The sequence below is a fragment of the Simochromis diagramma genome, unplaced genomic scaffold (assembly GCF_900408965.1).
Source record: "Simochromis diagramma unplaced genomic scaffold, fSimDia1.1 OVJJ01000822.1, whole genome shotgun sequence".
Classification (NCBI taxonomy): Eukaryota; Metazoa; Chordata; class Actinopteri; order Cichliformes; family Cichlidae; genus Simochromis; species Simochromis diagramma.
In genome coordinates, this window is record NW_024387520.1 from 5,556,366 (window position 1) to 5,569,196 (window position 12,831).

The 12,831-nt window shown below is 39.7% G+C and overlaps 1 protein-coding gene across 1 annotated transcript in view; it reads left to right on the forward strand.

The window, feature by feature from the left end:
- Positions 1-1,209: 1,209 nt before the first annotated feature.
- The window catches only part of antxr1a (ANTXR cell adhesion molecule 1a), a 28,836-nt gene continuing 17,214 nt past the window's right edge, over positions 1,210-12,831 (forward strand). Inside the window, exons 1-10 of the mRNA XM_040019178.1 lie at positions 1,210-1,736; positions 4,273-4,344; positions 4,438-4,509; positions 5,055-5,136; positions 5,304-5,337; positions 6,166-6,245; positions 6,891-6,959; positions 7,464-7,544; positions 8,622-8,682; positions 9,826-9,924. Of these exons, the coding sequence (XP_039875112.1) occupies positions 1,543-1,736; positions 4,273-4,344; positions 4,438-4,509; positions 5,055-5,136; positions 5,304-5,337; positions 6,166-6,245; positions 6,891-6,959; positions 7,464-7,544; positions 8,622-8,682; positions 9,826-9,924 (844 nt within the window). The 5' untranslated portion in view covers positions 1,210-1,542. The remainder of the gene's footprint in view (positions 1,737-4,272; positions 4,345-4,437; positions 4,510-5,054; positions 5,137-5,303; positions 5,338-6,165; positions 6,246-6,890; positions 6,960-7,463; positions 7,545-8,621; positions 8,683-9,825; positions 9,925-12,831) is intronic.

The window sequence follows — 12,831 nt, forward strand, 5'->3', positions numbered from 1 at the left end:
GATAAGTGGCTGTAAGCCGGTTGAATTTAGAGATAAAAGTAAGTCATACCTGTTGCAGTGGAACAATGAGATGTAGTCTGCAACTGAATATGGTAGTATAGCAAAATACAACACAAACAAAACAATTGAGATTCGGGGGGAAAAATATGTAATTCACGGTCTGTGAAGCAAAGGTTTATATCTAGGCTGCATTGGATATAGTTTATCAATATTTCTAATCAGATGAAAAAAAATGTTAAATGAGCTGAAATACACCAAATCATTGTCCTGGAAGCCAAAGTGCAGAACTGTTGAAAGCTGAAAAGAAGAAGAAGTTTTAAAGTTGGAAATAGCTGAACATCTTTAAATGTACATAAGAAAAAGCTGATTAATGACAAAAGAAAATTTAAAGTAACAAAAAAAAATCTGGATGAATACTGAAAGCTCATATTCTTTAGATCACTTGAGTGGAATTATGGATTTCAAATGTCTAAACTCAAGAATCTCAAGTGAAGTTAAAGCTAACCGTTACCATCAATGTTGGTCCTTTGGTGTATTTGTAATGGCTTCCAATGTGACACAGACATCCAAAAGGTTGTGATTCAGTTGGGGTAAGTAAAAGTTAGTAGTGTGTAGGTAACATCTGTGCAGCTCACTGATGTTTTGGAGCCCACAAGGGGTCAGCATTCAGCAACAATGGCAACAGTCTTCGTGTCTTCATGCATAAGCCATTAGCAACATCTAATCTTCTCTCACCGTAACTATCTCTTCAAGTTTGATGAATGAACTTTGTTTATGGAAATCAGAAATTGGTTTACACAGTCTTCACAGTTATGCAGATGTCACCTAAATGTGTTGCTAGTTTTACTCCTTCTCCTTAATGTTATCTTTCTTTCTTGTTGTTCGCATGATCACATGTGACAGTAACTTTCTCTTTGCATCATGAAACCAAGACAAATTCTTTGCATGTGTCTTCAGCATTATTGGGTTTCTGCAGCTCCTGATTTTCGTGTGTAATACGTTCCAGCACACAAGGAATCAGACACCATGAACTGATTCCACAATATTTGTGGTCTCTTTATAAAGGGTGAATTATATAAAGGCAGTCACTGATCACCACTAGATGGTGTGATAGGGCAGCAGACTCCAGTATTTGCTCTGCATTGTGTTCTTCGCATCATATTCTGGAAAGGAAGAGTGTGTGAGAGAGTGAGAGAGAGAGAGAGAGATGAAAAGAGTTAGACTTCTAGGGTTTGTGGATCTTTCTGCTGGATGGCCTTGCCCTTTACAAAAACAGCAAATATCAGTGGGAGGGTGCATGGGGCTCTTCTCATCTCTACATAATACTGTGTTGGAACCACTGATGAGAGGGTCCCAACAACAGTGAGCTCCATAGCACTCGTGCTTTGTCTCTCTCCTCCTCTTCACCCTCTGAGTTAAGCTCGCTGCTCTCTATTGGATCATTGCTTTTTACACTTCAAGGATCTGTGCAGAACTGAAAGAAGTTTCTGCAGGAGGATTAAAACTTTGAAAACAACCGACGCTGGTTTCCTTCATCATCTGATGTTTATGAGACTTTTGTTTTTTTTTTCTGGAATAATGCCTTTGTGCTGGAAGAGAAGCTCCTGGTTGCCAGTGGTGTTTGGGACTGCGCTGGTCGTTCTTACTGCTGGTAATGCTGGACCGAATCAGGACAGGAGGCAACCTCAGTCATCCTCGTGCTTTGGAGGCTTTGATCTCTACTTTGTTTTGGATAAGTGAGTGAACTGACAGACATTACCTGATTTTCTATCGATAACTGAAAGCAGTTCATGATTTTTAAAAAAATCTAGGAAGAAGCGTTTGTTGACGAAACAATTTGGTGTCTGTCTTTGTTTCTACCTCCACTAAAGTTTCTTCCTACCCTGAAAACTTAAGACAGTTCTCTAGCTAAACATTTTATGCATTGTTATGAAATCATACTTATGCACGAAGCTTAAAATGCATATTTACTTTATGCATAAAAGAATTGTGCTTTTTGTGTCCCCTGCAGCAATAAAATCATGGTTTTGCCAAGTGTTTTTATGATGTCATCATCCCATTTGGTATCATTATGAGTCTGGCGTCATGCAATGCAGGAAAATGGGTTAATGATGCAATGTTTTCATTATTGTGATTGTTGCTCCATTTAACTGTCAGCTGCAGTCACAGTGCTGTGTTTGGTGTACATATGTACCTCACTAGCAAGTGAAAAGCTTCTCTTGATAATTATGTTTCTTCATATTCTCAGATTTTCAAATTCTGTGTATCTTAGGGAGTCATTGTGATAAAGTTATTTGGACACAGGTCATGATTTAGAATCCATTTCCCTGTTTATCTAAGCTCAGTTTGAGTTATCTTTGTTTTTCATTCAGCAGTGCAGCAAAGACAGCTGTACAAATCTGCAAAGTGGCACAAACCTCCCACAATAATCTATCACAATTACATTTGACAGTTTTTTGGAGGGGGCATGTCGTGGACTCTTTTCATTTTGCAGGTTTCTGCAGGCAGCACGTGATACATTGATAAGTTAAACCTGAATTTTGATGTTCTGCAAATTTAGAATTTTCCCAACTAATCCTTTTAGGGTAATAACTAATAATATTTAAGGTAAATCAGCACATAGCCTCTCTAGAACCGATGCTTAAATTGCTCAGGGAGTTGCCTTTGGACTATAGCAGAGCACTTACCTTCTGACATTTGTATTTTTAAATCCTGGTTTCAAACGACTTGTTTTTATTATAATATCACCACATGCCAAACTTCTTGGCCAACTAGGCCAAGAAAAAAAAAAGATCCAACTCATTAAACCACTCTTTTTTTATTTGGAGTTTTTAATTGGTGGATTTTTCTGTAGCTCCATTGTTTAGAGAGTCTCTACATGCAGAGGCAGAGAGAGATTTTCCAGTTGTCCTACAGTACTTCTCAGTGCCAAGTCCAGGCACATGCTGCTATTTCTTAGAGGAAAAATCAGGCACTTATGCAGGAGTGAGCAACTGTTTGCATTAGCCATGTTTCAAAGACACAGGTTTACAGGTGCACCCTGGCAGCATTTGTTGTCGGGCATTAGCTGTTCCTTTAAATTTCTGTCTCCTCTCCAGGTGGGACTTCACTTTGCCTCTTAGCTGCGATGTCCTTCACCTGCCCTCACTGTCTTCTCACAGTATCTGCATGATCTCTCTTCTCCTCTTCTCTCTTTTCCCCATGTCTGCGCTGCCTTTCTCCACTTGGTCCAGATGTTCCAGTGTTTCAGCCTGTTGGCTCAGATGTTTGTGCTGGGACTTGTGTCATGGTGACAATGGAAAAATACGTGTGTTATGAAAACACAATTTCATTGAAAGCCGTGATAAAAATCAGCAGTGACACATTCAAAAGACATCTAGGCTCACAAAATGTCGGCGTTATCAGCCAAAAAAACTGTAGCTGTGTACTGATATTGATACAGATAATTGAATAATGAGATAACTATACAAAACAGCTTCTCTGCTAAATCCTTTAATCCCTCCTTGATCTCCTGATTTTTATTTCCTGACAAAAAACAGAGTGGGATTTGGCTAACTTTGCTGTGGCATTTGCTATGCAATCAAGAAAAACGTTAAGTAAAAACTGTGACAGTAAAGAGAGAACAAAGTTCAAGATGATTAACAGAAACACTGATCGGCTGTTATTACGCAGCAGGGTTAACGAAGCCTTATTGTGAGTGTATTTTGATGACTGTAAGACTAAAGTAACTACAGCTGCACAAAGAGGATTTTAGAAATTCGAAGATCATTACTACTTCGTAGAGTAAGTTCACCATGCTCTCCAAAGCATTTATTCTGCAGGCTCTTTCAAGTCAGCTGTTTTCTTTGTAAGCACTCCTTCCCCCCTGGGCACAGACAATGTCAGGGGCGGTGGCTACAGAAAGAGACACAAATACAAACAGATGCACAGCTTCAAAAACATGACCGCAGTTACCCGAAAGAGACACAAACAACAGAAGAGAGACCACGAACCATAATTCACAGTGACATACAAAGATTAAAACAGACATAAAGTTCATTTTTTTATGGAGACAAAACAACATACAAAAGACTCAAAAGACATGGTGGTATAATTTCAGGTGCTTTGGGGTCTTTTTAAGACTTGGTCTTGCACCTGTCTGAAAGAGCTAGGGTTTTTTTTTTTTAAATTAATGCCTTGGGCTACTGCCAGAGGAGAGGTCATGTAGTTTAGATGCACAGCTGCGATTTTAAATAACACATCATCATATTAATTTGATCTTTTTCTTCTCAGATCTGGGAGCGTGCAGCATCACTGGACTGAAATCTATCACTTTGTTGAAAATTTAGCTCAGAAGTTCATAAGGTAAAGAAATAAAAGTGTTGTAACAAGAATCTGTGGGAAAGTTTGTAACAAGAAATGATGACAGATGAATGTTTTCTCCTGTCTTTTCTCCAGCCCACAGTTGCGGATGTCCTTCATTGTGTTCTCCACTGAGGGACAGATCTTAATGAGGCTCACAGAAGACAGGTGGGTGCAGCCCCTCCTCCACAAAAACAAAAAACAAAAACTGGTCCTAATCCTTTAATTTTCTGCCATCCAGCTGAAAGGAATGAGCGTAATACCAGATCTGGACTGAGGTCACATACAGTTATGCGCTTATGATTTTTATGACCAAGAAGAGATTCCAGACAGATACTTTCCTTTGCTCTGCAGAGTGTCGCCAGTCTGCACAAATACTTAATCATGTGGTGTTTGACACGATGCGGACAGTTTATGTATCCAATCTTTTAATGTTTCAGTGCTTCCTGTAGATCTTACTCTACAAAAGGCTCATTTCCTGTCTGTCTGTGCAAAAGTGTCTCAGGCCAACACACACCAATACCATTCCAGTTTATTCATCTGTTACACATCGCTTGCATTTTCTCAAAATGCTGCCCTTATGGAAGCTATTATCCTGTCGCCACGCCCTAAAGTATCTGGTTTTTATGCAAAACCATGTTCAGAAATGAATCTGACAAAATAAATATTTCAGTTAGATTAGATATTCCCTTGTCTTCTGCGTGTCCGCTCAGGGAACGCATTCGCAAAGGACTGGAGGAGCTTGAGTTGGTTCGACCAGGAGGAGACACTTTCATGCATCTGGGCATCATGAGGGTGAGTGGACCTTCAAGCTGGCACCTCCTGCTTCAGCTGCAGCACAGTCACCGCGTAGTTCAGAGCACTAGATGACTGAAATGTTAGAGACACAAGGAGTTCCCTCATTCCTTGCATGCTACTGGGCTTACGCATGTTTAATTGATCTTTTCTTTTATTGTTCGCAGGCCAGTGAGCAGATATACCACGGAAACATAGAAGGTGTGTTTTATTCCTCCTTATAGTGCGCTACAGATTTTTCAAGTGTAATTTTTACCAAAACCTGTGAATGTAAGAAAGTTTTGTCTGTTTCTGTGCTTTACTGAACTCAAATGGGTGTTGCCGACTTTAGGGACAGGAGGTCAAAGGGGTCACAAGATAATTAGAGTCTGAGCAAAAAAACACTGTTACGTGATGCTCCCACATGAAATTGCCTTTTTTTGTCCTTGTGTGTGTGTGTGCTTTAATGATGCTGTTACTGGTCCAGGCCTATAAACTAGTCACAATAAACAACTTGACAAAGAAGAACACAATTATTGCTGAGAGCTCAGGGGAAGAGGTAACCTTCAGTGTAAGCCTTTGAAAATTTATGCACACGTCGGAAAGAGCCAACAGTCGTGGCTTTAGTTATGGTTTACATTTGCTCGTTGACTTGAGGTCACCTTTAGGAGGCCTTTAGATGCATGTGATTTGATTTAGACTGAATGAGATATGCAATTACAACAATTAAGGTTTAGATCATGTAACTACAAACAGTGTTCTGTTAGCTCAGTCAAGGTGGGCGACGTTTTGGTAGCGCGTGCATGCGTTTGTGTCATTCTGCCTGTAAACACGATAGCTTGGAAATTTTAGGATGAATTCTGGGGGTGTAGAGTGGGGTCATGGTAACGATACAACATACAGGCATATAGGGAATTATATATGGAGGATGCCAAATATCATGTTACTTTGTATATCTGACTTTGTATATCTGAAGTATGTAGCTAGAGTATTTCATCTGCTAGGCCAGTAAAACTGCAGCAGGGGTGATTGTATTCTTTTTGCTCACAGGTTATCGCACTGCCAGTGTTATCATAGCTCTGACGGACGGAGAGTTACACGAAGATCTTTTCTTCTACGCTGAGAGGGAGGTGAGAGGAAAAAAATAGGTCACACGTGTTTCACAACCAGGTGAAATATGTAAACGATTAAACATATGTGGGACCAGATCAAACACTGCCATTCTGTACATCACCACTTTGATCCTCATCTTTTAGTCAGACAGCGGGGCCAGAGCCTTCCCCGGATTCATACATCAGAGCTCAGTCATTCTATTCGCATCTGCTCTGGCCTCTAATAATTCAGCTGCTCCTCTGATCATTCAGACTTTGCAGGTGAAGGCGTGTGAAAGCCACAGGCTTTAATCAGCTTTTAGTTGCTTCAGACACATGTTGACATTGGGGATGGTGTTCCTGGAAATGTTCCTCCTGGAAGCTGTGGGAGGTCTTAGGTTGTTTCTCGATGTCAACACCAAAAACATATTAACTGGAAATTTGACTTATGTGTTCTGTCTGGTTTTGTGGCATCTGAGGGACGTTTCGAATGTTACATCATGCGTGATTAATATTATTAAGTGGAACTATGATGGTGCCTGGCTTCTTTTAAAGAGTTTTTCCAAGTGCCAGATAAAAACAAGCCTTTTTTGGGTTTGTTGTGGATGGTGTTGTGAAATGCAGAGGTGTAATTGAAGCCAGGTCTTCCTGTTTTTGCTGTAAATCTGTGTGTGTACTTGACAGGCCAACCGCTCCCGAAGTCTGGGTGCCTCGGTTTACTGCGTGGGGGTGAAGGACTTCAATGAGACACAGGTGTGTGTATGCTTTTAAGTTTTAGTTTGAACCTTACTGGCTTATTGCACCTGAACTTGAGAGAGAAATGGATAGCACTGCTGTAAAAATTTAAGCTCTGGAAATCCAAACCTTATTTTGAAAATCCTGAAACTAGTGTTTTTAAAGAGTTAAGTGCTTGACATCACATAAAAGTCATAACTGTAAGTAATTTAAACCCCGTGTCACTGTCTCTGTTCATGGACAGCTGAAGCAAACATATTCAAGTGAGTTAAGTACTCCAGCAAAGACATGAAATATGTTTTAACTTACGCAGCTTTATCCAAAGGCTTGGTTTCCTAATCACTGCAACATGCCAAGTGAAGAGAACTCTTCCCCCGCCTCCTTTGTTTGTCGTTGAAGCTGTTTTATTTTAAGGAAGTTGTGTAATTTTGTTATGCCACTGGACAATGTCTGAATGGAAATCTTGGATGAATAAGTGTGCCACTTGTCTCTTTTGATTACAGTAATTTGTTTTCTCTCTAGCTGGCAAACATTGCTGATAGTAAAGACCACGTCTTCCCTGTAAATGATGGATTTGAGGCTCTGCAAGGAGTCATCGATTCAGTAAGCATTTCAGTTCTACATGTTTACATCAGACAGACGCTCGGCATCCGTGTGACGTGTTATGATCAGGACTTTCAGACACAGGAAAAGTCAACGGAGATCTTATTGCTTTAATAGGCTTTATATAATCTCTCCCTTGACCTCCCCTTTAATCCATAAACATGTTGATCAAATATCAGGAAACTAGTCCTTCTGGACAGAGACAGAATTCCAGGAAAACCTGCTGTGACTTTCCTTCTTTTGATCAGTGTGACTGATAAACACAAAGTATGTCCTGTATCTCTTAAGATTGACCTCAGTGTTTTCCATTTGAATGCTAGGATGAAAAATTTGAATTAGTTTGTTGTGAATGTGCTGATGTCACTGGGATATGGGATTTGTTGAGCAGAAATAAGGGCCAGACAGCTGAATTACATCTGGAGCAGATTAATGGCAAGTTGAAAGCAGCTGCTTCTCACTCATGTGAAAGGGGCAGTTGATCATGAATCGTCCTCTTGATCTTCAGGGTTAAAGAGGGTATGTTCCTGGAGAGCAACAAATATATATATATAATACTCAGTGTTGGGAAGGTTACTTTTAAAATGTATTCCACTACAGATTACAGAATACATGCCCCAAAATGTATTTTGTAACGTATTCCGTTACGTTACTCAATGACAGTAACGTATTCTGAATACTTTGGATTACTTAATATATTATCATGCTTTTTACAACTACATGAATGTACTATTGCTGTGTGATTTATTACTATTGCTGGAGGTCCACGGCTCCGAACCGTAGTAAAGGGACCTCTGACTAATACGTCGGGTTCCGTGTCGGGCTCATAGCTGAAACCTAGCTTTACTTTGTTGTCTGGGTCAAGTTTGAGACAGAGAGGCGGTACATGTATTCCGTTACTCCCCAACACTGATAATACTGTACATCTGCAGGATGTAAATGGGAGCAAAAGTTTATTTAATAAGGACATAAAAGTGGACTTGGCTCAAAGTGGCCATTCAAAGTGGAAAGAAATAGATGACCACGAGAGAAAGATGGACAGCAGGAAAACCACAGTGCTTATCTCAATGTGTCCCTCAGATCCTGAAGAAGTCCTGTATCGAGATCCTGGCAGCAGAACCATCCAGTATCTGTGCAGGAGGTAAAACTTTACTCTAGTTCACCTTCCTCAGGCCACTCATTATAATATTAGGATTTTTCTTAAGATGGTGAATGAATTTGAGTATGCCGAAAAGTCTTTTCCTAGAGTGCATTTACCTTCTAGGATGGTATATTTGTATCACAAGCTTTCAAGCAGTCATCATGGGCATGGATATCATGAATCGAAATCTATCAGTTGAGAGCTTTTAATGAAGTCTTCTTTTTCCAGAGTGTAATAATTGCTTACGTCTTTAATGAATTTAAAAACAAAACAAAATAAGAATTGGGTGTTTGATTTTTTTTCAGGGTCACAGGCTCATTTACATACGCCAACACTAATATTTGATTAAATGTCCCAAATTGTATCCGGCAAGACACTTTTGGTAGCCATCAATGAGTTTCTGGAGTAATTCTGTCTGGATATTTTACCACTCTTCTTGGCAGACTTGGTAGATTTCATTTAAATCGGTTGGTTTCCCGGCACAGACCTGGTTCATAAATTTTCGGGTTGACGTCAGAACATTCAAGAAGCTTAATGTTAGGGATATTTGTTTGGGATCATTGTCCTATTGGGAAAGAAATGTGTCAAAGAATTTTGGAGGCAGTCCTCCTTCATTTTACCATCTATTTTGTTCATCAGTACCACTGGCAGCAAACAGCCTCAGAGCATGATGCTACCACTACCATGCTTGACAGCTGGTTTAGTTGTCTTGAAAGTCTCACATTTACAACTCCAAACATTTCTTGGTCAGCACCCTCTAAATCTATTGGCGATGTGAAACTCCCTTTACTGGGATGGTGAAAAAGGTTTTTGTTGTGTAGTTTCCAGTTCATGGAACTCTTGGATCTTCCTGAACGCCATTTTCCTCTCACCTGAGGGGAATCCACACTTGACCCTGTGTGGATTAGAGAAAATCCAACTTGCACACCCAGTTCTTGTTTTAAACTAATTTCTCCCTGGATAAAGAGCTGTTGAAAGAAATTATTAAAAGCTCCAAATTTCCACGACATTCATGCTCAACACAAGTGTATGTAAACTGCTGCTTGGGATTACTTTGGACCAAAGAAGATGAAATAACTTCATTTATTTTCAATAATATTTTATAGATGAGGTGACATAATGTGTTTCTCTTCGCCTTGTCAGAGTCCTTCCAAGTGGTGGTGAGAGGAAGTGGATTCCTTCACGCCCGAAATGTTGACAAAGTGCTGTGCAGCTTTCGAATCAACGACACCCTAACTAAGAGTAAGTGAAGCATTGCTTATCAGGGTGTTACCCCTTATTCACTGCATGAGCTATTTTATTACCATATAACATCATATCTGATTATGTTGTTAAACTATGACAAAGACGGCTGGAAAACACAGATGAGTGTGTGAGACGTTGTGAAATTCACCTAAATTACACCGGCCTGATTTTCCCAAAAGACAAACACTACGTGAGCCACACCACTGGAGTCCTCGATGATCAAATGAGCAGCCAGGTTTTATTTATGCTTTTTTTTTTTTTAAACACATGGTGTAATTTTACAGTCTGGAATCAAGGTAAAAATTAAAACAGGAGATTAAGGAGAACCTGTACCACACACAAAGGAAATATCTTTAAAGTGGCTTACAGTAACGCTTCCTACTTCACATGCCACTGCAGCTGCATGAGGTGACGGTCTAATTACAAAGCAGGACAATAACCAGCATTTACATGGAAATGAAATGTGTGCTCCGCGGAAGTAAGACCACTGTGACCGTTTCTACTTTCATCGTTTTTACTGTTTAAATCTACAAATTCACTGAGATGATTTTCTGGAGCTTGGATTTGAATTCTAATTGTTTTTGCATGATATTATCTAACGTCCTGTAAAACTGATGACATGGAAGCAATTTGAGCAAAATTATCTCCTCATGTCAATCCCATTATACGTGGAGGTTCCTCCTCCACATTCATTCACTCCTCTAGAACCTTTGCACACAGACTTCTGGACTTTGTTTACTTTACATCAGCAGTAAGCTTTAAATGAAAAATAATATTGTCACAGTTAGCTTTCAGAGAGACAAATGTATCATTTCTTGAGCAATAATTGCTCCTGATTCCTGCTCTCAGCCCTCTGCTTACTTTGCAAGTATGGAAAAGTGTATAAAAGGAAAGCAACAACATGCAACTACATGTGTCAAGCAGATGAATCCATGTTTGGGATTTTATCCCCAGGAAAAAGTAGCAGCAAGTATAGCCAGGCGTGCAGGGATTTGGCAGTTCCTGTCCTGAGCTATTCATTGTTTTTGTGACAGATGTTGTACTGGACAACTGTGGGAAGGGTGAAAGAAGAGACAAGAAGAAATTAACACGGTTAGATGAAATGATCCACACAAGTCCTGTGTCTGTTTGATAAACTTGAAGCTACGGCTAATCTGGACCTGTTGACATGTGACCAAATCCACTCAACAGCACTTTTAAAGCTGACAGTTTGAGCCATAGTATGACACTGAATAAATGTGGTTTATGTCACACCGTTGATATAATATAAGACATTAAAGGTTCAAGGTTACTTTATTTATACCCGTAGGTAAATTTGCTGTACAGAAAAAATTATTGCATTTGGCATCCCCTCACAAAACACACATTAAACCAGACAAACACATATTTGATAATTTGACAAGTGATAAAAACAAACAAACAATATAAATAAGATCAAGATTAATTCAATAAAACAGTTTTTATTGAGTTCAGTGACAGCAGCAGGGACAAAGCTGTTTTTATAACTCTTTGACCCACACTTTGGGACTAGAAACCTCCATCCAGAGGAGAGAAGCTGAAATTCACCCCATAAATGATGGGAGCCATTATTAAAGATTTATAAAGCCATTCCTCTGTAGCTGTTTAGAGTACAGGGAAGCCAGACAGGGCCATGACTCACATATAAGACGACTGGAGTGTCTCACTATCTGATTCAGTGAGCTTTTCTCTGTGACAGAGGTCTAACCGAACCATGCCACCAAACAAAAAGATACAACAAACTCAATAAAAGAACGATTGTTCGGTCAATGTGGAAATGAGCAAATTTCCTAAGGCACTAAATGCGCTGGTGACCCTTTAATTAAAGTGACTCCATGCCCATTTTGTTGCTTCCTAAAATCAAGAACCATATCTTCTGTTTCAGATATGTTCAGTTGGAGTTAAGACTCCTCACGCCACTGAACAAAGTCATCAATAACTAGACTGTGTGTAGTTTCACCCTCTTTAAGTAAGCTGGCAATAACAGAGTCATCTGCGTATTTAATGATGGCCCTGTTTTCATATCTGCTCTGACACATGTTTGTATAGAGAATGAATAATAAGCACGATAACAAACGCTCTTGGGGAAAACCTGTAGAGGAGAACAGTGGGTCGGACAGAACCCCATTTATTCTCACTCTTTGTGACCTGTCAGCAAAATAGTCTAAAATCTAATCCACCAGGTTTTCCCCAACTTCAAACTGTTCTTAAAGTCTTTAGATTAAAATATTGGGGTGTATTTTATTAAAAGCAGAGGAGAAATCGGTAAACAGAAGTCGTACAAAAGTCTCTTTACTCTCTACATGTTTAGAAATCAGATTAAGTAGAGTCAATGGTGCATCCTGATAAGTTTTTTAAAGACTTTCATCACGACTGAGGTGAAGGCCTGAAGTCAGTCAGAACTTTCAGGCGACCAGCTTTAAGGACAGGAACAACGACAGCTTCTTTCCAAAGAGAGGGCACATGTTGCATTTGCAAGGATTTGTTAAAAATAACCTGAAATAAAAGACTGAGTTCTCTAGCACAAGATTTAAATAGGCGGCCACTAATATTATCAGGACCGTGGCTTTTGTTAATAAGAGGTAGGAAGATTTTTGTTACCTGTGAGCAGTGTCAGTTTACTTGTTTCCTCTGGTTTACCATCTTTAAGCTAAGCCAATCTAGCCACCTCCTGGTTTAGAAGTAGGAGCATCTTATTCCTGGCAAGAAGGGGATTTCCCCCCAAGCTGAACAGAACCCTGTGATGTATGATCTTCATCTACGGTTACAATCACAGACACAGGCAGTCTGGCTAAACCAATTAGACACAAATGGTTGTGCTTTACACAATGCTTTCCTGAGAACTCTCACAGTGCAGGCTGGGAAAAAAGCACAAGTAACCATCTA